The 26,735-nt window shown below is 36.9% G+C and overlaps 1 protein-coding gene across 1 annotated transcript in view; it reads right to left on the bottom strand.

Moving 5' to 3' along the window:
• Positions 1-3,729: 3,729 nt before the first annotated feature.
• The window catches only part of HS2ST1 (heparan sulfate 2-O-sulfotransferase 1), a 91,108-nt gene continuing 68,102 nt past the window's right edge, over positions 3,730-26,735 (bottom strand). The window contains exons 2-7 of the mRNA XM_049808305.1: positions 26,397-26,635; positions 19,912-19,997; positions 15,600-15,738; positions 11,950-12,047; positions 10,588-10,745; positions 3,730-9,529 (exon numbers count right to left, since the gene is read on the bottom strand). Of these exons, the coding sequence (XP_049664262.1) occupies positions 9,303-9,529; positions 10,588-10,745; positions 11,950-12,047; positions 15,600-15,738; positions 19,912-19,997; positions 26,397-26,635 (947 nt within the window). The 3' untranslated portion in view covers positions 3,730-9,302. The remainder of the gene's footprint in view (positions 9,530-10,587; positions 10,746-11,949; positions 12,048-15,599; positions 15,739-19,911; positions 19,998-26,396; positions 26,636-26,735) is intronic.

Below are 26,735 nucleotides of genomic sequence, written 5' to 3'. Positions count from 1 at the left end.
TTTTGATTTATATGGAAAGAGGAAACCACCTTGGGCAAAAAGTCCACAGCCAGCAGAAGCAGCACTTTGTCTTCAAAGACTTAGACACAAGGCTCCCAAATGATTAATGTTCCTAACTCACATTTTTCTTGCAGATGTGATTACAGAAGAGAATATGAAGAAGAAATGATTTTTAAAAAAATTGTTAGAAATGTATTTTCCTAACAAGGAACAACAGAAAACAACTTTCTGGGAAGTTTTAAAAGAATAAAGTCAACAATTACAAACTCAGATGCCAAACTGTTGACGGATGATAATACCTTGGCACCAAAACTAGATATTCTCCTTTCCTAGAAAGTTATTGACAGTTGCTCAACCTGACAAAAACAACCCATGAACAATTTATTAGACAACTACTTACTAACAGAAATATCTAAATTCAGGCTCTACGTTTGAAAAACTGACAAATCCTGTTATCACAACATTTAGGTTGCGTTGCTTTTAGCTATGGAATATCACAGACTCCAAGAAATTTTGAATATCCTGTATGGCTGCGATACCCAGGTCCCCATTTCCTAGTCTTTTGCAGTATCTTTGGAACTAGACAGTAAGATTTCCAGTTATCAATCATAATTGGAATTTGGATAAACAAAATGAGACTGGCATGGGGGAGAGTCTACCAACACTGCTATAGAGAAATGCACGTTCTTTTGGATTTTCAACACACCTTTTTCATGCATATGAGAAAACACAAGAAAAAGAATGATTTTAAATTAGCACACGTAAACAGAACATAAAATGATGAAATAAATTTGAACAGCCGTCTCAATGTCTATGATAAACCAGGACATCAGGGTTTCTCCCTCCTCTCTCGGGTCACAAGGTACACGACTGTCTTGGAAAACACTGTTGTTGAAGGAGCAATAAGCTTTAATATCAGGATCTTTCACTGTGGAAAGCTCTTTTAAATTTGTTTCCTAGGTACTCGAACCAACTAAACCCCAAACTGGACTGCTCAACAGACACTGAGAGGCCATTTCAGACACGCAAAGAAGCTGGGTTTTGAAAGTGCATTCAAGGGTCTGCCTGAGCATGCTTCGCTCCCTCTGACTACTGACAAGGTTTTCAAACTTGGCTTCCAAAGCTGTCTTTGAATCTTTTTGGCTTTGTAATTCACTCTTCATTTATCTTAGTATGATCAAGCGATGAGAACCATGACTATATATGTGTAGACACACACGTGCACATATATATGTAAGAGAACATTTCCTGGACGGGTGAGTTGGGGAGGAGGAGGAGGTATGGAACCACAGTTACACATGAGCTGGCTGCAAAGCTTTAGTTAATAAAACCTGTTGATTGCAGCCCGATTCTCGGCTTGTCAGGCACTTGTCCTGCACAAAAGACTTAAAAAAAATATACACAAGTTAAGTATCCTTGCTAGATGAAGTGACTGTCAGATATATCGGGTAAATGTATCCAAACTGTTGTATGCACAGTCACTGGCGTGCACAAGCCAATTCAGCACAATACACAAGCACTACCTCCAACATGCAGGACAGGGACCTCTATTGCCACCAGAGTCTCAAAGGTGATCCTGAGTAAACACCAAGTTTGATAAAACTCCATATTGGTGCATGATCTCATGTCCTACAACAATACCTGCAAGATAAGACTTGTCCTTTGGAAGGCTTGTGAAGGAATGAAACCTATTACGCTATCTCACAGAGCCAGCTCAGAAAAGGGAGAGGCTGAACACAGATGTCATATTCTCTCACACATTTTTCCATGCACTTGGGGGGAAAAAAAAAAAAAGGCACTGACAAAGAATGTTTGCTGGGGTAGTGGGGGCACTGATGTTTTCCTGTTTTCTCTGTTTTTAAGGGAAAAATTCCCCATTTGTCTTATGAAAAAAAAAAACCCAAACCCAAAACCCAAGAACCCAAAACCTTTGTTGAAAAGTTTTGTGGAAAAACAACGTTTACGGCAATTTTTGCTAAAAGTAAACCTCAGGTTTCCGACCGTTTCTCTGAAGTAGCCTTTAGTATTAACAGATGTCTGGTTGGAATCTGCCCGAGCCAGTGAACTCATTCTGAATGGACACCAAAAAAAGCACACAATTTTTGCTCCACATAAGATGCTTTCTCCCAGACTTCATGGATGTGACTTCTATTGTGCAATTACTGACTATTTTATCTTCAAGAAGCAAGGACCTCAAATGCAGTGCAGACAAGCCTCCCAGTCAACGTAATCTGCTTTTCCAGATCTATAGCTTAGCTACAAGTAGTACTGGAGCAAAGTGCTGGAAGTAGGTATTTGCTCCGGGGTTATAAATAGGAGACATTTCATTTGTCGGTGTACAGGCCTTGCTTGTAATAGCAGCAGCCTTGATGGCTGCAACTTTGAATTCATTAATTCAGTCAAGGGAAGGCACTGAAGATCCAAAGCAGATAATTAGGCCAAAGATAGCCATCATAGCTGTTAACTCAAGGAATTACTGCAATCTCATGTAGCGGTTTATATTTCTGCCTGCACTTTCCTCTGCATTCTTTACAAACTGTCTTCACAGATGCATATATACCCTTTCTTACTGTATCGACCGCTTTATACAATGTTTCCCATGCAGTCACTCATCATTACACACTGCAGTGAGGCAGTCTTGACAAAGCCAGCCTGTAAATGCACAAGTCTCTAGCAGTTAAGCATTCCTTTTCCCCTTGCCAATTCTCCAAGTCACGCAACATTTTAAAAGTTATTAAATTCTAAATAAAGGAGATTAAGGATGCCAAATTCTATTCTGTGCTAAAAATGGCAATCAATATTTGTCAAGACAATAACGTCTTTAGGGCCAGAAGACCATTATTCTCTAGACTTAATTTTTTTTCTTTTTTTGGTAAAGAGACAGTTCATAATATTTTCCAGTAACTGCTGCTTCAAACCCAGAGTTCTGGTTGAGTTAGAGCATTTAAATTATCATACCAAATTAGGTATGTTTCTTGCTCAAAATAGAACAGTGTTATTCCTTCTTAATAATGAATTTATGTTTGAAATACAATGCTTCTTTAGTTGAAAAATACAGATGAATTCATGTCAATAGCAGGGTGAAACAACACACGTACATATACAGCAAGGTAGTGAACTATTTCTTAAGTCATCAGAGGAATGCGATAGCTGTATACTTGAACTATAACCACAATTCCCATGAATCGCCATTTTAATCTATTTTTCTCCAAGATAATATATTATTTTTTTCAATAGGAAGATGGGTAGCTGTTCTTTGTGCAATTATTTTGACAGTCATATTTGTTATGAGAAGTTAATGTCTGTGTGCAGCAAATCTGCGAGTGGATTCAGGACCAGCCTTGCAAACGTGCAGAAAATGGGCAGAGAATGTTTATCACAGTATTTTCCATTTTTATGAGGATGCAGTTGGTTATTATGACAAGGTGAAAGGTCTCAAAGCCTTCATTTTTAGGCCACAGGTGTTCTTTGTAGAGTTTTTTTTTTTAATAAAGAGTATTATTAGTCCTTTAAATTAGCTCTTATTGAAAGTTACCACATCTGTGTTATGTGGTAATGAAGCCAGGGGGAGGTCATAGCAGGGGACTTGTGCTTGAAGAAAACATCTGGACATTGCTTTGACATTCACTAGCAACTTCTTGTATTTTATTAAGAAGTAAGGAAATTATACTGAAATCAAATGCAAGATTCAAACAATAAAGAAAATGAAAATACAGGACCTGAAAAAAATATCTAGCTTTGAACCAAAAACCCCTTTCCCTTCTTTCACTCTCCTCCCATGAATTCCAACCGATGAGATTAATTACCTGTGCAAATGGCAGCATCAGTTAAAAAAAAAGTTCAGCCAGTATTTAATACATATCTCTAACACTACAGTCATTCCGTCTTTCACAGGAGAAGCTACTGTCATTTTAAATAAAGCATTTTTTGTGTTGTAATTTTTTTTGCCTGTCATTTTGTTTACTACATCATTTCAGCAAGAGCTGCAGTGACCTTAGGAAGTCCTGTACCTTTATACAGGCAATTTTTTCCTCCACTTCCCCCTGGCTGATAAAAGCAGAGAGACTTTGTTTCCTGTGCACAATTACACCCATCACTTCCACTGATGGAAGTAGGGAAAAGTCTACTTTCAACAAAAGGGGGATTTAAAAGCCATCAAAATCCTCAAGTGGAAGTTGCTGAGTAACTGCATGATCGTTCTTAATCATCAAGGCTGACAACTAAATCTTTAGGAACTCTTGCATTAAGAAACTTGGCTGGGTCAGATGACCGTTCAGCCCATAGTGCAGGCAGCTAGGAGTGTTTATAGGGCAAGGGTTACAGCACGCATCAGAAATCCCAAACAGAGTAGCGTACCCATGCTCGCTATATTTGCTTGGTTTAAGTGCTTGCTTACAAATGCAAATGACATTTCTGTTTTACTCAAGTTCTTATACCATATTCATCACCGCAGTAACTGAGCGTCTTCCAGTACCACAGTAATGGGTCAGGTCATTTGTTTCCTCAGGCAGGGAAACACGTATTTATCAATGCATTGTTTTAATGCCGGTTTTCTGTTCTTACAAATCTCAGTTTTAAAATTAAGAACTTTCCATTGACACTTGCAGCACAGTGTATACCCTTTGCAAATTTATTACATTTCTGGCAAGAAAGCCCAATGCAAATTCTAAAGGCCTATAAATATATTTGGTTATAGCTATATGAAATTATTACTGATGAGCTACGCTCCAAGCTTGCCCCTGCCCTCCAAAATCGCAATAGCTGCAAACGAAGTTCACAATACTGCATAACGTCCTCCAGAAAAAAAACCAAAAACATTTAATGTGAATGTGACATGCAAATATTAAGACAGGACACCAGACTTCTTTTCTTTCCCCTTCCCACTGGGTGTTTTATTTTATAGCATTTGCATTAGGTAATCAACTGAAACACTTCAACAACAGAAAGCTGGCAGCATAGTAAGGAAAAATGGAGATTATTTCTCAAACAGCTGTGACAAAATGGTTTCAAGTTGGAATAGTATTGCACAAACGAATCAATTTACGTAGGGTGAGTGGGAGCGAGCATCTTCAACATGGATTGTGAGGAAAAAAGGCACTATTTAGCTGTGTGTGTTAAAAAAGAAAAAAAGTAATGAAGCACAATCCATGTTTTTCAAAATTACATTCAGTACTGCTTTAGAAATGCTCACAAACCTGTCTCTTTTTTACAGAAGCTACAGAAAGCTGCTGATGTAAATATCAGACAGTACAAGTGTATGAACATTTATAATTAAGCTCCAGAAAAGTCTCAGGAAGAGGGCTTGTTCTATAAATACTGCTGCAAAGGTTACATAGTTGCATAGGCTTACAGCAAAGGAAGCATCCATGCAACTAAGCAGCCTTACAGTTTCCTTAAGTTTAATCTCTAGTAGTCATAAAATATGCTCCGGTTTTGAAGAGCCAAATTGGCAGTGCACTTGAATCAGGCTTTTCCACCAACTGCTTAAGGAGTACAGTTCAGAGAGCGTCATCCATTTACCTTTTTGTCATATACACACTTAGCAACGCCAGGTAAGCTTAATGGAAAATTTTAGCAGAATTGTAACAGAAAATAAGTGAATTTTCCCTGACATAAAATAGAACTGCTCTGAGACCATAAATAAGCAAATGTTTATTCCTGGAAATTAAAAATAGTTAAGTATCTTCAGAAAAACTAAGTACCCAGAAAAGGCATTTCAAATGACCAGGATGGGCTGCTTCTTCCTCTCCTGTATTGTATAGCTATAAATTTCCATGCCTGTTTGAAAACGAAGCCATGATCAGCGTATCATTAATAGAGAAGACCGCTTGAAAATGAACCCAGAGCAAGCAGGAACATGCACATAGGACATTCTGCACCCTAGCCTTGTGTCTGCTTATAGACACACTAACAAAATAAGAGTGACATTCTTGTTGCATGGCTGCAGAATTATTAGGGGAAGGAGCTAAAAAAACTGTTGCTCTCCTGTCAACACTGCCTGGTGTATCACAAGTGCTGTGCTCCAGGCATGCTGTGGTTATGGCTATGTAGTTACCAGCACAGCAGGACCTGGCACCATTATGCTGACATTAAGAGTTTCAACACGGCTACAGTTTTGCACAAAATCTGGTTGGTAATTTTGTACAAAAAGTACAGAACAGTGTAGCAAAACCTACTCTCAACCATATACATAGAGAGATAGAAAGGAGCATTTCAGCACCTTTCAAACGAACTTAGCCCTGCAAAAAGCCAATCGCACTCCTGTGCAGACACTACAGTGGCTTCAGTTAAAAGATCCATGTTCAGGAGGTTGCATAGTAAGTTTACTGATCATACAACCTGCAACAACAAAATCTACGTATTGCTGCTTTTCATTATAGTCATTAAGGGAAAATACACAAGATACATTCTGTTTATACACTGTAAAATATTTTTAATACCAACAATTTGGATTGTTTCCATTTCTGAATAGAAGATGAAAAGAGCAGGTTATTAAAAATCTGTAAAGCTCCTTTCCCTAAACTGTCTTTTAGGAAATCCAAGTTTGATAGGTCTGAATTCAAAGGATTCTAAAAGTTCACTGTTGACTTAATGGTTGCACTAGATATAAAAGTAGACAGTCTTGATTCCTTCCGTGTTCCACAGACAACAACATTTTCAGAGTATGTCTGGAATGAATACCTCTCCAATTGCAGCTAGCATTTTTAAAAAATATTCCTAAAATTCTTGTTTGTCTCAACTCTGTCAGTTCACAGCAAAGAACAGGAAGTGATACCTCATTGAACAAAATGTGTTTTCTTATATGAACTATGAAAAATATATTGCTCTTAAAAGTAAAAAAGAATTACGTTGTTCTATTATTTTTGTTACTGAATACTCATAATTAAGAAATTCTAAATCCTGGAAGGAAAAAAAAAAGAAACACAACTTTTAAAATTGCTTACAGAATAGAAGAGGTTTCTGTAGACCCTACTGAAACCAGTAGAAGTTTTGCCTATTTTTTTCTAGTCAATACAGAAGCATTTGTCTAAATACCTATTTTATTACTTAGATGAATATTTTATGTTTTCACTTGGTAAACTCTTTTGCTCTCTTAGAGGTACTCTTTTGAAAATTCTGAAGGAGACTCAAGAAGGTAAACTGATCCAAATTATTCTGAAGGAAAACAACATAGTCAAAATAATACCTAACATAAAAGTATCACTGAGTGGACAATCTTTTCTGGGATGATAAATACTAATTTTTTCCCCCAAAAGTTACTGCTTTCTTATGAAAATTTTTAGATCTCCGTTAGCTACTTCTTGCGTATGACTCCTCGGTTCCTTTCTTTAGGTAGGAAACATGTCTTCACGTGTGAACTCACACATCCTATTCCCAAACATGTTGGCAATATTAATGACGTCAATAGACAAGAACTAGAACAGGAAATCTTATGCATGGTTCATGCTATATAAATGGTAAGCTATCAGAAGGAAATTCCCTGATTATTTGGGAAGAACAAAGTGAGATCTATTTTTAAAATTCAAAGGGAAAAATCCAAGAACACAAAGAAAATGCAAGATGTACTTGATAGTCTCTCATTATCCTCTCTGTAATTGGGCTGTTGCTTTTGGCTGCAGACATCCAGTTCACAGACCATTTTCCATTTCCTTTGTTTTCATTACAAGAACAAGCTGGTTAAAGAAACTCCACTTGGTAATTTTAAACTAAGCTTTCAGCATCATCCCTTAGGATTTTAAACCTTTACCACCATTCCTTACTTTGTCTCCTCAGTGCCTTCCCCCATATTAAACCCTGTGAAAAGCACTTTAAGAAAAGGCAGGTGTAAGATGTGTAAATACTCAGATCTTTAAGAAAATTCAATAGGAAAATTCTTGTAGTTCTCCACTGCCATTTGTTATAATGCAGTGGCCCCAAACATCTGTTCTCAAATTTCAATTTACTTCATCTACCAGGTGTTTCACATTGTTAATAATGGCAACTCACAAATTTACAATAGTCACATAAGGCAGTTACATAAATACAATTATGTCAATCAAGTTCACTGCATCTTTCTCAACCAGACTACACATGACATTTTTCTTCTTTCCCTCTTACCATAATAAAAGGACGAGGACTACATTTCTGTAAGGAGAATCCCTGGACAATGTTCTGGTATTGAAGTCAGAGAGGTCACTGAAGTGCATTTCAGCAATGTCCAACAGTTTACCAGGAAGTAGATGTGATGTTTTTCACTTCACACATAACAGAACTGGTGCAAAAACCCACTTTAAACTAGTTACTTTAAACCTTTTGGTCCAAATACATAAAATAAGCAGTATTTACAGCATTTTACTCCTTTTGTAAATGCAATGCTTTAAAACACATTATAAAGCACCTTAGTAAAAATATTCTACAGGTAAAAGTATCGAAGTAGTAGGAAAACCCTAACCATACCACAGCTCACTAATGGAGTCATAATATGGATTCACCAATACCTCAGTTTACAATTATTACAAAGAATCCATGGAGAAACTTAATACTGAATTTATGATTTTTATACCACTGTGTAAGGATCAACTAGAACTGCAGACAATACCAACTTTCTTCATAGTTTTCCCAACCTCAGTCAGTGGTGGTGGGGATAGAAAATAAAACAAAACCCCCACTGCTCTGATTCTTTAACTTTTTACAATATTAATGTGGAAATGATGTTTTAACACTAATGATTAGTTGTAATTTTTTAATAAAACCACATATATAAATATGGGCAATTCCAGCAGCAGCAGCATTTCTCAGCAGAACATGATTAACCATCCCAATCAATATCATGTGACATGGTTCACAAAAACAAAGCACAGATGTCAACCAGTTATTAACACTACTCATGTTGTACACAATCAAAATTTCCATGTTGAAAGCTGGGAAAAATTATTTCTTCTTCACAGAAGTGTAAATGAAAAAAAAAAAAAAAAAAAAGAAAATTAAAAAGAGCATCAACAGAAGCATTTTTTGTTTGTTTATATTTTCAACTAGAACTGTTGTATATTAATTGCTCCAAATTAAAGTGTAGATTTCTTCAGGTAAAGGATATTAACTCCCACTGAAAGTACTAGTTAGATAAAAGAAATGAAGCCTTTGCTTCTGGATTACCAACATAGTTAGCTGGTATCCAACGCCCTGGAGGTGATCCACAGCCCATTTTTCTCAGATCTATAACGAAACGCCTTGGAGGTCTACAAGCAATCTAGTTTCCATGGCTGAGGACTAAGATGACGATGTGACCAAAGATTTAGGTCCATAAATCTAACAGTATAGTGTTCTTAGTTTGATTTAGGGTAAATCTTTTCATAGAAAAAGTTTTGAGCCAGAATATACAGTTCTCCATCTTTTTCCCGAACTGCATGTGCTCTGACAAACTGAAATTGCTCCAGTGCAAATTCATAGAACTCATTCTCCATTTTCCAGATTTCGGACTGTTGTAGCTTGGCAATAGTTTCTTTTGTGGGAAGTTTTTTCTCAGTTGTTTTCCTAAGATGGGACTTCTTTCCTAAATGCAAAATGAAAGCAGTAATTTCACTTTAAAGTTCACATGATTAAAAAACATTTACAGTCCTTTTATTTACAGAGTTTTATACTCTTAGCATGTTGATAAACTGCATTAGAAGTGACAGAATTTAATCCGGGATTTATTAACATAACATGCAGGGTTGGAAAATTGCAGTCTCTCTCACTAAATGTTAATGAATTTTGCATCAGTTCTTTCAATTCTTCCTTCTTACTCTAATAAACCCAGGGAATGAACACTTCATTTAAGGAACAAGATTACTCCACATAATGTACTTGGCTTAAGATTGGTCTTTCAAAATTAATTATTTAGATGTTAATCTGGTATCAAATGTTAAGAATTTTAAAAACTGCAGAGCAAGAAACTTCTTTCATGAGACAAAGATGACCAAAATGATGACAGCATTTTCCCAAAGAAGTGCTATCTGTTGCTTTATAATCAACTTGTTAATACTACATGTCTAGGCTCTATATATCAAAGCCTTTTCTCCCTCTATTTGCAGATTGTAGCCCTGCTAAGATGGACCTTTTCTTTGTCATAAGTTGGATGGCCAGCTCCCAGAAACTGAGCTACTAGCTATATAACAAACGTCTTACTATGACCCAGGAAGATAAGCATGTACTTGGGCCTTTGCATCCCTTGGGCCTTTTTGCACAGCAAACCAGGTTGCATCAAGCACAGCTGATCTCGTCAGCCGGGCTTCTGAGGAAATGGAAATCTGCCCCTGCAAGGCTTTCCAAAAACATTCTGATAAACACCTGTCACAATTTTTCAAGTGTGGAATACTTACAGAACTGCCTTTACCCCAGTCTTAAATATTTACAATTTGTGTAAGGCAGGAGGATACTTGGGTTGCCCTCAAAAATTTGAACTGATAGTCTTTTAAAGAGTTTGTCTCTTCTGTAGGAACATCAGCCAACGGAGAGGCAAAACTGGCAGAGACTCAAAACTAGTCATCCAGGTTTAAAGAATTCACATTTTAAAAAGTGACAAGAGGATGAAAAATCCATGGAATCCATGGAAATCAACCATTTAAATACCTGTACGATACAGTTCTGTGGCACCCCTGAAGAACCGGGGCAAAGCCGCCTCCAATAACATGATAAAGTCTTCAAGCTCTTCAGTAACTCCCACTAGGAAGTATTCATTAATCAGATTGTATTTGGCTTGTTCCAAAGCCCATCTGCTTCCCACATTCCTAAAATGACAGAGAACAATTGCAGCAAATTGTGATGTCAGCCAACAATCCTTGGTCCCTAGATGGGGATTACTTCATAACAGGACGTTTGTATAGGAAAGGCAAGACTCATTTCAAGTTATAACCATTCCTAACTTCATTTCCCTTTCCAGTTTCTCTCATCTGTGTTATCTAAAAATTTGGCGACTCTAGTTATTTTCACTAATAATTCATCCACAAAAAACCAAAGTGCGTGTATAGAGTTACTCTCTATTAATGCAATTTTTTATGATTTACATTTTCTCAATATCAATACTTGCTCTCCACTTTCACATTAGATAGCAGAAATGGTTCTGGTAAGAAGACACCTTCCCTTTTGCACCCTACAAGCATAATTCTGAACTACAAAGTCATTGTGCTTAATGGGAAGACTTCCCTACTGAACGATAGAAATTAAACTAACATTTTTTCCTCCTTTTTATAGCTCTAGACAGAGTAAAAAGACAGGTTCAGAGTTTGTTCTTTCTTTCTCTGCTTCTCCACCTGGCCCAAGCATAGATAGGTATGACCAACAGGCACTGAAAGAGGAGCTCCCAAGTGGTGATTTACTTTGCTTATGTTTGGATAACAGTACCTCTGACAAATAATCGCCCTTGATTTCACTCAGAATCCTTCAAATCATCTATGTCCTTTGTCTTCTTTTTTTTTTTTTTTTTAGTTTGCTAAAGAGTTTTTTAAAGTCTGTGCCATTGTTATAAAATATGCTGCATTGACAGATGGACACTATTTGCTTTTGTTCAGTTTCTACTAAATAGCATTGACTACTAGATGTCTGGTAAAGGTTTAAGAAGATAAATTTATCCTGATCTCAATTATTTTATTATCCGCAGAAACTCTAGGAGCTTGAACAAAATATGTTCAATCAGAAAGACGGATATTGTAGCCTGACATAAGAGAAAAACATCAAGAATCCAAATCTACAAAAATTATTTCTAAAATTGAAAACATGTGTTTTCTCTCACAGCACTGCTGATACAGTATCCTAATATATTGCTTGTGTAAAAAGCATCTTCAAAAGAAAATACGTTACTAAAGTACCTGCTGCTTCACTCTGTCCAGTCCCTCACACTTTCCCCAACTGTGCTACATATTAAAAATTTGTTAAGTTTAGATTTCAGCACTGATATACTTGACTAACAACTTAAGCTACATTTATCCCCCTTACCAGCATTCGGAGCTGTGGCCACAGAAGAACGGAATTTGAAGCCAAAGTTTCTCTGGAGCACAGTCTGAACCTCCAGCTGCCACACATTCATCAAAGGTCTGGAACAAAGACAAAATGGACCTGAGCTTTAAAATCTAGCATATGTATCAAACATCTCAACCTGGTTAGTTGCTAAATGTAGCTGGGACAAAAAAACCACAAGTTATGATATGAAAGGGGAAAAAAAGCCCAATTTTTTCAAGCCTTGCTTTCACGGTGGTATTAGGAGGACCTATTCATCTCAATTAAAATAGTACTTGGACAGACTTTTATCGTTAGAACTAATGAACAATTTGATCTTACCTCATACATTTGATATACCTTTGATATAACCTTGATAAACACTATATGTTAAAACAGGCAAAAACAGTCAATAAGTGTTGGTATCATTATTTTTCCCTTACAAAAGAAGTCACTAAAGATACAGCATCAAATGCCATCAGGATTACTAGAACAGCTGGATCTTTATACCATAGAACACTGTGCATTTTATGTTGTAGATTAAACAATGTTCCATTACATTTCAAATATTATGACAAATAACTGCCATTTCAGAGGCTAATTTGGTTTTGGCAATCACAAGAAGTGAAAGCAAGTTGTTCACTGCATAACAGAATATTCCATACAACATTGCTCTATGTGGATAGACAGCTGTAGCAACACAGAGTTGCAACTGCAATAACACAGTTACAATAAGAACTCCATTAGCACTGGAAAGAATTTGTAAATATTTTACCTAGTCACCATAAAGTAAATAGTTATGCTATTTCTAATCAAGATATAAGCCATGTATCTAGGACAGATTTTTTAAAAAATATTTAATAACAAATAAGTGATCACACAGACAACTTTTTAGAGTGTTTCTTCTGTACAATCACAAGTTTCTATTCACAACAACTATGTAAAAATGCATTTGTTTAATTATTCAGTGTTAGAACAAGGACAATGTCCTTTGCTTCTGTTTTGAGGTGAAGTTTCTGAGACAATCTGAAAAAACCCTACTGTTATCAGGCCAAAGCAGGGATTAACCTGTGGTGTCTTGGTTCACATTTCACTTTAAGTTTATAATAGCTTATACATGTCACATACCACAGATAAAAATGCAGCTTAACTAGGAAAACAAGACATTGGTATGCTTTCTCTAGCATAGTTCTCTAAAGAAATTCTGCACCGATCTATCATGAGTACTTTATAACATCAACATTACCTAAGAACTAAATTATTTAAATGCACCTCCTAACTTATGAATGTATATACTAAATATGAACTGGCATCTGTCAAAAGAAAGACTTCTTTGCTTATACCTGCAGGTTATTTTATAATTAATACACAAAAGCAAGTAAGTAATTTTCTAAGTAAGATGAAATAAGACAGGCCTGCTTCCCCACTTTCTCTTATATTCTTACCTTGACTACCCCATCCAGAGATTTTATTATAGGAAACACTTGTCTTTACAGACTCTGTTCTTGGAGTCAAGCTATCTATAACTGTGGAAGCACAAGTATATAGAAAGAAAATGACTGAAGAACTCTTGCATATAAATGCTGTGGTATGGACTATGGGGGGTGAGGGTGTGAAGTACGTTGAGATTCCTTTCCACTTAATAAAGAAACAATTAACTTCCATTAGAAAGATTGCATTTTTGACCTTCCCTACTTTTCATTTGAAGAGCTCTTAGTGAATCTACTATAACACAGATTAGAATAGTGTTATAGTAGTGCAACGGGGTCAATCCATTTTTGAGCTTACTGAATTTTTTATCTAATGTATGTAAAATTGACACCATCTATATAGGTACAGTTTTCTTGGATACAACATGGAAAAATAGTATTACCTGATTTAAATGAAAGAAACCCTAAAACTTGGCATAACAAATCAATTTCACTTCAAATGACCTAGAGATGCTTACAGGACAAGTTAAAACTGTACGGCAACAACTAAGTCTCAGACCTAAATAAAGTGGTATGATAGTGACAAAATGAAAAAAAGCATCTTTAATAGAAAAACATAAAATTATTAATGCAATGTATTACAAGCATTATAAATAGGAATGCATTTCAACTTCTTCCAGCAAATCAGAGCTTACAGTGCAGTCTACCAAGCAGTAGCATTAGGGATTTTGGCTTAATGTTTCCCAGTGACTACCTAACAAGGCTGTTCAGATTAATTCAAAACTAAACCAACACTGTTAAATTTCACTCTTTTTAATAAATATTAAGTCCTATAAACAGCTTGGACTTGGTAGCATGCTCAGCTTTCCAACTCGTTGACCTCCACCAGGAAGGAATTCCACTGGCCAAATCATGCTCCTCATGAAAAGGAACAGAGTAGGTTACAAAAGATGAGATCCTATCTCTCTTTTTAAAAATCCCTCTATGATACCATATCACCAAATCATTTCTGTAGCCAGTTCCATGAAGACACAGTTTTTAAGCTTAATTTCAATTTGTTCTGCTCGAAGCTTTCCTCTGCCTATGCTGTAGGATGTCTGTATAAACTGAAATACAGTAGCTGAAGATGGCGCCAAACCCTAAATAACAGAGGAGCAGTTAGTTATCAGCTGGAAAGAAAAAGGGAATGGTCTGTTCCCAGTATTTAAAAAACACCGTTTGGATGGGGGGGTGCACACAAAATGATTAGTCACATTTATTAGTTGTTACGGTGTTTATAGACTAAGCTGTCTTCAGTGTGATTTTTGCTTAGTTTTTTTTTTTCTTTTCAAAGTCTCCTGCTATTCACATAGTGCTACACTAAATTGTCAACATTACAGAAAAATTTCATCAGTTTAAGAAAATGTTGCCACTGAAATTTTAGAAAAGGTTTGGCTCTCTAAAGTACAACCCCCCCTTACAGCATATAAAAGCTTCCACACTGTTCTAACTATACTTTTATAAGCTATATTCATATACTTAATACCCTACTTTTCTTCCTGATTTAAGAAAAGTCCAAATCAACATGCTCTAACAAATGTCTTACTGCAAAACATGACAGTGGATGTATAAATTCTTTCTGGAATAAATATATTATGTTCCCATTCTGAAACTGTATTAGTAATCAAGGTTTGAATAATGCTAACCTGAACAACTCTTACAGCAACCTAAGACAGATGGAAGAAGTATAGAAATGTATGAGTCATACTCCAGTTTTCAAGCAGAATCTTTATACAATTCCATTGCAATATTTACATTTTTAAAAAAAATTGCTTGTTCATTATTAAAAAAACCCCAACATCAAAGTCAAAGCATCAGCAGTTCTACAGCTTTTGGTGAAAAATGTCTCTCAGTCTTCAACAAGAAGAGATGTAGATTTTTTACATAGGAGGATAAGCTTAACTTGATACTTACAATTCTGAATACCTGAAAACAATTTTTAATTTTATTTAATTTTTCTTAACAAATTGCAACATACGGTGAATTTATAAGGTTACAAAAACATACTTAATGTTACGCTCTGGTCCAGTACAGACACAGAGGGGGGAATATATAATTTACAAAGCCACCACCGTCACCAAGGCTGATACAAGAACTATTTAGCTTTTATCATGACTTTTTTAAAAATAGTTTTCACATTAACTTTGGTAAGAACAACATATACAATAAAGCGTACTTTACCTTTTTATCCCCCTGTTTTCGCCTCCGTAGCCCTGGTCTGTAATCATCTCCAAAGCGCAGAAAGTAATAATAAGAAACTAGTCGTTCTATAGGATCTCTTACGACATTTATGTAAATAGGTTTCTTTTTAACACCAAATCTAAAGTAAAAGAGAAAAAAAAAAGTCTTTTAAAGGCCAAATCAAAGCTTCTCATCTAATACTTAAAAGCCTGTCCCTACTGATACAACTGAAATCTATATACAGAGGTGATGGTGGTGAGAGGAAGCTTAAAGATCACTTCCTCCCATCCTCATATCCAGTGCATTACGTGGATGTGAAAGTCAGTTCACTTTCAGTTTTCGTAGGATTGTGATTTTAGGCTTTGTTATTAGAGAAACAAACAAAACTGAAACATTCTCACATAATAGATACTAAAAATGTTTCTACAACCATCCTGACTCTAGAAATGCCTTAATTAGTCTAGCAGGCACATATGTGTTTATAATGAGGACAGGGAAGTTTGATACTGATTCCTGCCCTCCTGAACTGTGCTACGCAACGCTGCAAGTGGTTTTCCTGGCAGGTCTCCAGTTGCCAGAGACGTGAACTCTAAGAGAAGGAAGACAGAGCTCAGAGCCCATCCATTACCTAGGCTGAATCCAAATGGCTATGCTTATTAAATATAAGCCTAAGACAGTATCTGTAACCATATTAACTTCTGTATCTAAAGATACAAATTTTTCCCTTAGACATTTACCCCAAGCAAATTTTGATTTACTATGGTACAAACAGGAAGCTTCATGAAATGAGGTGGTAAACTCATAGGACACACGAGAAAGATTTAAACCTCCAAAACTGTTTTGTGCAAATGCTACCTTTCAATGATCTACGTTCAAGTCAGCTTTTACGATACGTTTCTCTGTTTTCTTTTCTATTTGAGACATTACTGTGGCAAATATATATGGTATCCAAACATTAAAGAGGTTATATCACAATGGAAATTACAACTGTGTAAAGTGCCCTGAAGTAAAGCTAAGAGCTGGAAAAAAATTTCTCTTTTGTTCCCACGCAAACTGGTAAAGTGTTCTGCACTGACAGAGGGCCATTCTAGCCTCCTAGCTTGGCTAAAACGGGGACCACTGGTAGTTTTAAGATGCAGTACCTTTATTGATAAAGTGGCACTCCGTAAATTATAAAACCAGATACTGCTCATATGGGGAATCTTAAGTTGAAAAGCTGAAGAACAGAAATATAGAATAAGCAGCAGAAAAGAGGAAGTTAGAAAAACCCAATAAAAGGCATTACTTTGGCAAAGACCAGCACTACAGATACAGAAATTGTTAAAGGCTACAGAAAGAGCAATTGATTCTTCAGATGTTGCTAGTAGAGTACCAATGAATCAGACTGTAGCAGTTAAAGGCAGCATGGCTGACATCTGTCTGTATGCCAGCTCTTACTCCCCACAGTCCGCAAAATAGGAGCGTGTGAATGTTTCAACCATTTTGATGCAAAGTCCAGACTTTGAAGGGCACCCTCTTTCAGGTTCACTGAAGTGCTTGAGACATGCACGTGTGTCCCCTTCTACAGACTCTACTGCAAGTGCTGTAGAAGGCTATAACAAACCATTTTGATATAGTAGCAGCCTTAATCAATAATATGTATCTGTGGGTTAAATGAAGGGGTGAATGTCCTGGTTTCAGCTGGGACAGAATTAACTGTCTTCCTAGCAGCTGGTGCAGTGCTATGTTTTGAGTTCAGTATGCGAAGAATGTTGATAACACTGATGTTTTCAGTTGGTGCTCAGTAGTGTTTAGACTAAAGTCAAGGATTTTTCAGCTTCTTATGCCCAGCCAGGGCACAAGAAGTTGGCACAGGACACAGCCAGGGCAGCTGACCCAAACTGGCCAACGGTGTATTCCATACCATGGGACGTCACGTCTAGTATAGGAACTGGGGGGGGTGGGGGGGGGGGGGAATCGCCGCTCGGGGACTGGCGGGGTGTTGATCGGCGGGTGGTGAGCAATTGCACTGTGCGTCATTTGTACGTTCCAATCCTTTTATTATTGCCGTTGTCATTTTATTACTGTTATCATTATCATTATCAGTTTCTTCTTTTCTGTTCTATTAAACCGTTCTTATCTCAACCCACGAGTTTTACTTTTTTCCCAATTTTTTCCCCCATCCCACTGGATGGGGGGGTGGGGAGTGAGTGAGTGGCTGCTTAGTTGCTGGCTGGGCTTAAACCATGACAGTGAAAGACCTTGAAAATGTTTGTGCTGGATTGTACATTCACATGGATTTGCACATGACCTCACAAAACTAGCTTCAGGTATGATAACATAAGCCACTTACTATTGTAACTTTATTAATAATGATAATAATTTGGCAGTTGCATTGTCAAAGAACTTTTTCTCCAACCATTTATCAGAGAAAGTAGGGAATAAGGGTGGATCAGAAATAAAATTAAAAAAAAAAAAAAAAAGAGCAAAAAAAAAATTTAAACTTTTGTTACTGTGATTTCTACATGGATGGGTTATGATAACTGTCCTCAATACTGTAAGTCATTGACTGAATCAAGTACTTCAAGCTTCAGCATAATTTAAGATGTACTTCTGATATTTGACAATGGACCTAAGTCTGATGTCTGCATATAAGCAGGCATAGAGTTTTCTGAAATATTTTACATCTCTCCACTGCAAGAATGTTCACTACAAGAATGTACCTCACAGCCTTAAAAGTGTGGGCCTTGCCAAGCACAACCAGGGTATTCAAGATATTCTTTCAATAACGAAAACCCAAAGTATGAGAAAGCAAGGTGTTGTAGGAAAAAACTAAATCATCTAGGTGAAAGGATGACAAACAACAAACAAAAGGATAACACAGACCTGAAGGGAATATGCAGATCAAAGAAATCTGTGAAATTGCTTAGGTGCTTTCTAGATGTAAAATAATTATTTTAGTTTAAAAAGTTCTAGTATCTGAAAGCGTTTTCAGCTTTATGAAGTGAGTAATGTATAAAGTAACATTCACCTTTGTTGTTCCAGAAAGGGTTTATTAATGTTCAAGGGTTTATTAATGTTGCAGCATTTTAACTTTAAAAAGGCAGAAAGAAAGCTAACAAAATTTGACACATTTTATTTTATTGAATTATTTGCAATTAAGACTTCTTGCCTGTTACCTTTTGTAAAATTCAGGTTTTTACTTGGTGCCATTGGTAATTTCCAGCTACTACTGTAGCTTTTAGCATTTACTATTATATAATATACTGTACTGGGAATCTACGAAGCTCTCACTTCCCCTTCTCATTCTTTGTAATAAAAAGCTAGAATGAAAAATCAGTGTACATAACAGAACGAATAATTAAAAGCAATGACTAAACAAAAGAAATTCCTACATACAAAAACCTAATTTCATTAAATAAGTGTTTTAATACACGAAAACAATACTGAGGATTGACCACCAGCAAGAGGTAAAAGTAGTGGTTACTATTGTTTGTGCAGTTGAATATGCTGAGATCTGAAAATTCCACTTTCAATTTTAAATTTCATTTTCCACATGCTGCAAGTGCAGGATGAAGCACTGCCTAGTAAGCATCTTAAGCAAAACTGACTTGCCAGTTCAAGGGGAGGTTTCACAAGACTGAGCTGCTGAGGACCACTGCTTTAGAACCAGAAGCAAAAATAAGACAAGAAAAAAACCACATGGAAGCTGCAATTGAGATATGATTCCTGAACCTCTGAAGTCACTAGGAAGATTTTTACCTCATTTTCTTTTAAATTAATTTTATAAGTAGCAGGATTTAATTCCACAAGAATTATTTCAATGTTTTTTACAGCAAGTCAAATTACTATAGGGCAGAAAACTGCTTTAAAATAGAACTTTTAATATTTTTATAAAGTGTAAAGGGATACTCTGATAGAGAAGAACTACATAACTTAAGAGGAAGGTAGTATTAGCTGTTATACAAAACATATTTGAGAATAGGTATCTTAAACCTCCCAGAATGGGAAGCCAATCCTAAAGCAGAACTGCCAGTGTTCCAGAGACAAGCCAGGATTTTCAGTAAAACAAGCTTGTAATTCAGAGAAGGAATACTAAACCTAGCATATAAATAGTTTTGAATGAGACTCGGCTACATTTATCATGCAAAAAGACAAGAGAAAACTGTGAAAATCAAACCCAAATATTGCTCATCATAGAAATTTCAGTGTGTGAATTTTTCAAAACGGCAGTTGTCAGACTTTCATCACTAGAGGGCACTAATATTCCAGCTGGATCCAAGCAACTTAAAACTACTATGCTACTCAACAGATAAATCCAAGGGTAACATACTTTGCAAAGTCCAAGTAAGATATATGTCCATGGTAAAATCCTGGTTTCATTTCCTTCCAGGAAGTCACATTCTTCACAAATCGGACCTGTAGAAGTACACAGCAGAAAGTGTTTCTGCACAGCTGGAACACATTAAGTTTCCCCATACATGGTGTTTTCTGGTTTGTAAGTAAAATCTTACAATGCATTAGAAAAAAAGTCTATTTTGAATATTACCAAAGAACTTGTGCCAGCTAAAATAGACTTTTCTGCAAGCATACAGTTGACTCATTTTAGATCATCACTATTTAATGATCAGAAACTAAACAAAAGCAGAATACAGCAATCAGAACAGCCGTTCAAGGAAAGCTACCACAAAACCATTAGCAAGACAAGCATTTAAATTTTTGTCAGTCCATTTTATTTGTGATTTGAAGCAATAAGTAGAAATGCAAGTACACCTTTGAAGGAATTGTCTGATCTGTATTTAGTCCCTCAAATAAAAGTGTACCAGGTTTACAAGCATGTTCTTAGACCTGTTTTACTGGGACATAAGAAACAAATCTGATGGTTCATTTGCTCCCCCATCCCCAGATCCAATGTATGAGTAATCCAGATATTTTATAAATGTATACAGTGTAAATTAGATTTATAGTTTACCATTTTTAATAGATACCTTAAGCCTAAAATGTCAGTGAAACTTCCATGTTAAAGCATGAAGTAGCTCTTAAACAAGGGCTGATAAAGCAGTTATCGGCAAACTTCACAAAAATAGGAATAGCTTTACATTTCAAAGAACAAAATAAGATACACGCTCCAAACCAGAAAGTATGATCAAATTAAGTGGGACATGCAAATCCTGATATAGCTTGGCTTTATTAAATGAACAGAATATTTTAAACATCAAAGCATTTAACTCTGAAAGTTATTTCAAAACTAGTGAATTGGATAATAAAGAAAAGATGATAAATTTGTACTGCCTGAACTGTCTGAAAATGATATGCCATTTCTGAAGCTGAGAATTAGAAGATAGCATTCCCTGCACATCTACAATATCTTTTCTGTTATACAGTGACATAGATAACCGTTAAGATACTGAGGTGAGACAAGAGAGTCAAAAAAATGAAGGTTTGAGAGCTCAAGACAACACACTAACATTCCATAAGGTCTAACGGATTGAAAGTATCCTGAAACATGATATTTATCATTTATTCTGACCAACCAATTGAGGATTTTAAGAGGTAAGACTGGCCTGCTGCTGTTTCTTCAAACATGCAAACCTCACAGTCTAGGATTTAAGAGGTTAATAATCTTTACTTCTTCAAACACTAGCTCTTGGACTCTCAGGTAAAAAAAAAAAAAAAGCACATTACTTTTTAATAACAGGCAGCATTCATTTTTTCAGTGTACAAGTTTCACAGTCTGTGGCATTTCACAATTTAAAACATACATTGCACAGGAAAACTGTGGCAAATCTAGCTGAAAAAACCTGCACAATGTTATACAATGGTGTTTCATAAACTGCATTTGCTTTCTGTCTGGTTTTGTCTGCAGCACAAACTGGTAATATATCTATGAGACTTTGAATCCAGTTGAACTACCTTTACTGCTACTGAAACAAACCATACTTTCATTGACTGTACCTCTCAAAGACTAATGACATAATATTTTCAGTGGAGAGCCTCAGCTATGAATATTTCTATTTATAGAAAGAAAGTCAAGAGACTTACCTGGGAAAGAAGCTTCCTAAATGCAAAGTATACATTATCCTCCCTTCCCTCACCCCCAAACCCCAAAATGTCATGGTTGGTTGATACAACTCTGCAAGTAAACCAGTTATGCTATCTATTGTGTGTAGTGCAGCATGCATATTAAAGCCTACATTTCAGTTACATTTCCATGAACAAGCTTTCTGAAATCTAGCACCAGCTAGATGAAGTGCAAAATCCCAAGGGTCAGTTCTGTCTTAGATCCCCATGCCACCATCTGGCATCAAAACTTAGATGTTCCAGTAATGGTTAAAAAAATCCTGTATTGTCTTTGCCTTACAACGTTGTTGTCTGCTAAGGAAATAATTTCTATGAACATAGGATGGATGTTCTAGCCTTTTATTAACTTTAACACTAGGCAAGCTAAGAGAAGGCTAGGAAGGTTTTGTAAGACAGCTGTGACATTTATACATCTGCATTAAGATGGACTAGCAACACGCTGTGCCCCTGAGAACTAAGTTTTTAACACCTATAACTAGCCTGCAGGCAAAGGATTATTTCCCTACCCCCAAGCCCATCCTGAGTTTGAGGCATTCCAAAAAATCAGAATTGTTCCAGGTCACAGCCAGCCTAATAAGTCTGGATTCACACATTTTAGGGCAGAGATGAGTATTGCTTGCTGCTTCATACTGTTAAATATGATCAATTTTACCTTTCTTTTCAGGGCTTAGCAGATACTGGAGCTTTCAAGAGACTGAGCAAGCTTCTCCATCTGAACCCAACTGAATAAAATTTGAGGTTACTTGAAAAGTTCAGATAGACGTGAATGGAATTCCTGTGAAGTTGTTTCATGGTGCTTTTATATAATCAGCTACAAAGTTGCTTCACAGCCTTTAGTAAGTGAGAAATCAGCTGAGCTTCACTGAATTAAAAAGCCAGATCAAACGTACTCTGGGGGCGTAAGATGTCCTGAAAGGTAAGTTAAATACATTCAGTTTCTAGGATGATAAGAATTTAAAACAAGTCCCAGTGAGCCAGAAGGAAAAAAAAACCCAACAAAACAAAACAGCATACTTGGTCTGAGCAAAAAGCCCTGGGAAATCTGTGCATGCAAACCAAGGTGATGTAACCTGTCATCTCTGTCCACTAACTGCTTCCACCAACCCCTCTTCTCTATAGTCCGAACACACTCATACATACCCTCTGCCCCCAGAAGGTCATTACCTTGTGGCCTGGTATCACATCAACTTTTGGATATCAAAAAGCCCCAGCTTTTCACATCATCATATTCTAGTTTTGTTTGTCAATTGCTGAATAACTGACTTAAAACTACAAGTAACTGGGGGTATGAATATCACAAGCCCAGTCTGGTGAGGACATGTGAGGATCTTCCATTCAAACTACAAAAAAAAAAGGGCTCCCAAGTAAGACTGAAGACCAACACAGTGTTCCCATTAACAGAAATCTCAGATTCAGATTTAAAAGGCCAAGCATGATGGGATGCCTGAATCAGAATCTCTCTGCAGGAAGTCACTGGTAGCTTAGCTATCCAAATTGTCATACAAGCTAATGACTTCTAGTTAGCTCTAAATCAGAGGGTCAGCAGTGCAGGAAACAGGCTAGCAGCACACCTTTGGCTGCATGCCATGAGAAACCACAAGCAAGCTCAAGGCAAGGGCAGCTGAGAAGCAATTTTGTGAGATGCTGAAAAGACAGAGTTCACCAGTTCAGCCACAATACAGCCAGGATAGCCACCTCGCATGAGCAGTTCTTCCTCAGAAGGAGAAATACAATTGGCACATGTACAGCAATGGACACTAGTACTCACTAGGCCATCTAACTCCAAGAGAAAAATTCTTAAATGTTCAGGAGCACATGACGGTACTTCCACTTCTAACAGCATCACTGCAACTTTTTACTTGTTCCACTTCTGGAACTTCCACTGACAGCCACTGAAACCTTCACCAGCAGAGGAAATAAGTACTGCTAAAGTCAGTATGAGTGTGCTATCCTCTGAGAGGTCACTGTTATAGAATACATTTGGAAGTGAGATTATATATTTTCAGGTCGTTCTTTTGAGAAAAATGGAGAGAGAAATTGCAGGAGAAAAAAGAACATGGAACAGAAAAACAGCAAGCTGAGGGAGCAAAATGGATAATTGTATCATGGCTTTTCTATGTTCACAACAACAGTACAGAGAACGTGTTCTCATACCCTCTTTTCTAATAATACATCAAGACTACATGCTGCAAGACAGAACAGTAATTTCATTTTAAATGTTTTAGATGACAATTTCACCATGTAACAAAAAAGCTTAAGTTTGTGTGGCTGGTATGCCATCCAACTAGCCATAACACAGGCATACTTGTATGGACAAAAAGTATCAGTACTGAAACATGCAAGCAACAAATAAAATCCAACCAAACGACTACTCCAATTTAATGAAAGCAAGTCTTTTTGTTACAGACCACACAGGTCACAAACGCAACATGGGCAACATGGCACTCAGCTTGCTGCAAAGAAAAGGCCCAACCTGTGGAAAGAGGGGCAGTTCCCAGGATCCTGCTGTCAGAGAAGCTGCAAAAGAAAGGAGGCCTGCTGGGAAAAAGTTCCACTTGAAACTAAAATGGATGTGTTAGGGACTCTTATCAGATCATCTCAAATCAGATAGATTATATTTGGAGTGGATTTTAAATAGTGGTTTTTTCAGATTGCATTCAAGAAGTAAAGGTTTCACATATGGGCAGAGCACTTAAAATCTGTTACAGAATTAGAGTAGTTTGGAAAAAGTACATAAGTAGTGCCTCACAGAAGGCTCACTATTTTACAAATTCATGTCAGGCCCAAGACAATCTTCACCTTGCTTAGGGAGATTTCCTTTAACAAACAGTATCACTGATAAAACAATTTTGTCTCTATGATATGTTTATGTATTTTACTACCGGTGCATATACACCTAATGCACTGAAGTGAGCTGTACTGATGAAGGTGCCATGTGAATATTTCATGCAAATCCAAGCCCACAAAGAGTAAGCCTCATCAGCTACTACTCAGCACCCTTGCCATCTCCAGAATTATGCATTATGACTTACAACAGCAAGTTGCTATCTCAATACACTAAACATAAATAATTATTTCTTCTTCTTTGAACAACTACGCAATACAAAGTTTTTCATCAGCAGCAACTCCCAGTTAATGACCATTGAAGAAGAGGAGTATCAATTGTCTAATTAAACAACATAATTTACCACCTCGGACAATAGCATAGTATCAAACGAAGGCAGGACTGCCAGTATTGTATACATGCCCAGCACTGATGGACTTTCATTTTTCAGTAGTTAATTATTACAGTGGAGATGAGGAGGAGAGTTTCTCTTAGGCAAAGCTAAACCAGAAAAGAACAAATCTGATTTGAATGAAATTCAAACAAAAGTAGAAATTTAAGGCACTCTGACAGAAACATAATCTGTGGCTGGAAGTGCAGCACCAAGTATGACCGACTTGAGCATGTTTTTTAATTAACAGACATAGGCTTGTTAAGTCTTTTGAAAAATCACTCTGCTTAGTGCACAGGTCTTTAGTACTTGTTCTATGCAGTGGACAGGACTACAGGGATGGCTACCAGATTTACTCTTAGTAATCTCAGTAATCCCGTATGACACTATCACCTTCATATTTAGGAAAAGATTTCACAACAGCAAAAACCCAACAGTAACACAACCTCACTATCACAACAAAGGTTCCCAGTACTACCCCAAGTACACTCTATGTCCCCTGCACTGAGATCCCTACCTCACTCTTTCTCCCACGTACAGAACTGAAAGTGGAGGGCCCATTACCATCTGCTTCCCCTCACCCCACTCCAGCAGCTGTTCTGTGCTGCTTCTGCCTGTAGGCATGCACTTCTAAAGGAGCTGGAAGGCTCAGTGCTGACATGCTGCAATGCAGAACAGCTCCTGCTTCTGCTGCATATCAACTTAAGATGATCTGCATACATCCAGTAGTACACACCTGAGAGTTTGGAAACATTTGTTTTACAGACAAGGATGATGATATAGTGATGTTTCAGACCTTTGACCTGGGTTCCCTGCATGTGCAGTCACAACGAGCAAAGAAATATTATTTTAAAAATTAAAACAAAATATCTACTCCCTCACCACACCCCACCCCATCCTTCATCATCTTTTTTTAATACTCATCATCTGATGCAGTGGTAGCCACGATCATTTCTAGCCTGGAACTACACTAACTTTAGTGAGAGCTTTAAGTGGATGCAAAGTGACCCATCCTTTAGAGTGCAAGCTATTTACAACCACTTCTTTCTACCGTTTTTTATCACCTGCGCGACCTGACCAGACCTAGTGCCAAAGACAGAAGTATAGCCCTGACAGCGTGGCACAGTGCCTGCACTACTCAGAGAGGAAATCACATAAGACTGCATTCACTGCAGATGGAGATGACAGGCAAATACGCAGCCAAAAGGCAGACAGTTGACAATACAATAAACTTTTACAGTTATAATAACAAAGGTCATTTCTTCCCTAGTTGTACCCCTCTTTAGCTTTGTTTTTGTCCGAGAAACAGATACTTACCACCTCCAGTAGCCAGCTGTGGATTAATTTATTATTAATAAATAATATTCTCTACAAAGAAAATATAAACACATTAGAATTCATTTATATTGGAGAATGTGACATAAAAGCCAATTCCATCAGACCATATAAGTTTGCAAGAGTAAAAAAAGTTTTCTATACTTTCCGCTTGTTTAATAAAGGCATCCCAAATGCAGCAGCTTACCTGATCTTGCAGAGACATAACAGGATTATTTTTGGTTGTATTGATATGTAGAACATGATATTTGTTCTTTGCACAAAGATCATAGGCAATATTTGTGAAGGATGTGCTGGCAGTCTTAGGTACTCTGTTGTAAATAATCACCACATCATCTTCTTCATCCAGTGTCACATCTTGTCGCGGGCCATCTACTGTATGACGTTGCTCTATTTCTCTGACTTCATGTCTTGCAATAGCCCTTTCTGTTCAAGGATGACAAATACAAAATTTTGATGTAAAAATCACTAATTTGAATTTCAAACCATAGAATGCAAATAACCTGGTAAAAAGCAGTAACTCCTC

The sequence above is a fragment of the Accipiter gentilis genome, chromosome 8 (assembly GCF_929443795.1).
Source record: "Accipiter gentilis chromosome 8, bAccGen1.1, whole genome shotgun sequence".
Lineage (NCBI taxonomy): Eukaryota > Metazoa > Chordata > Aves > Accipitriformes > Accipitridae > Astur > Astur gentilis.
This window is presented reverse-complemented; position numbering and strand designations above follow the sequence as displayed.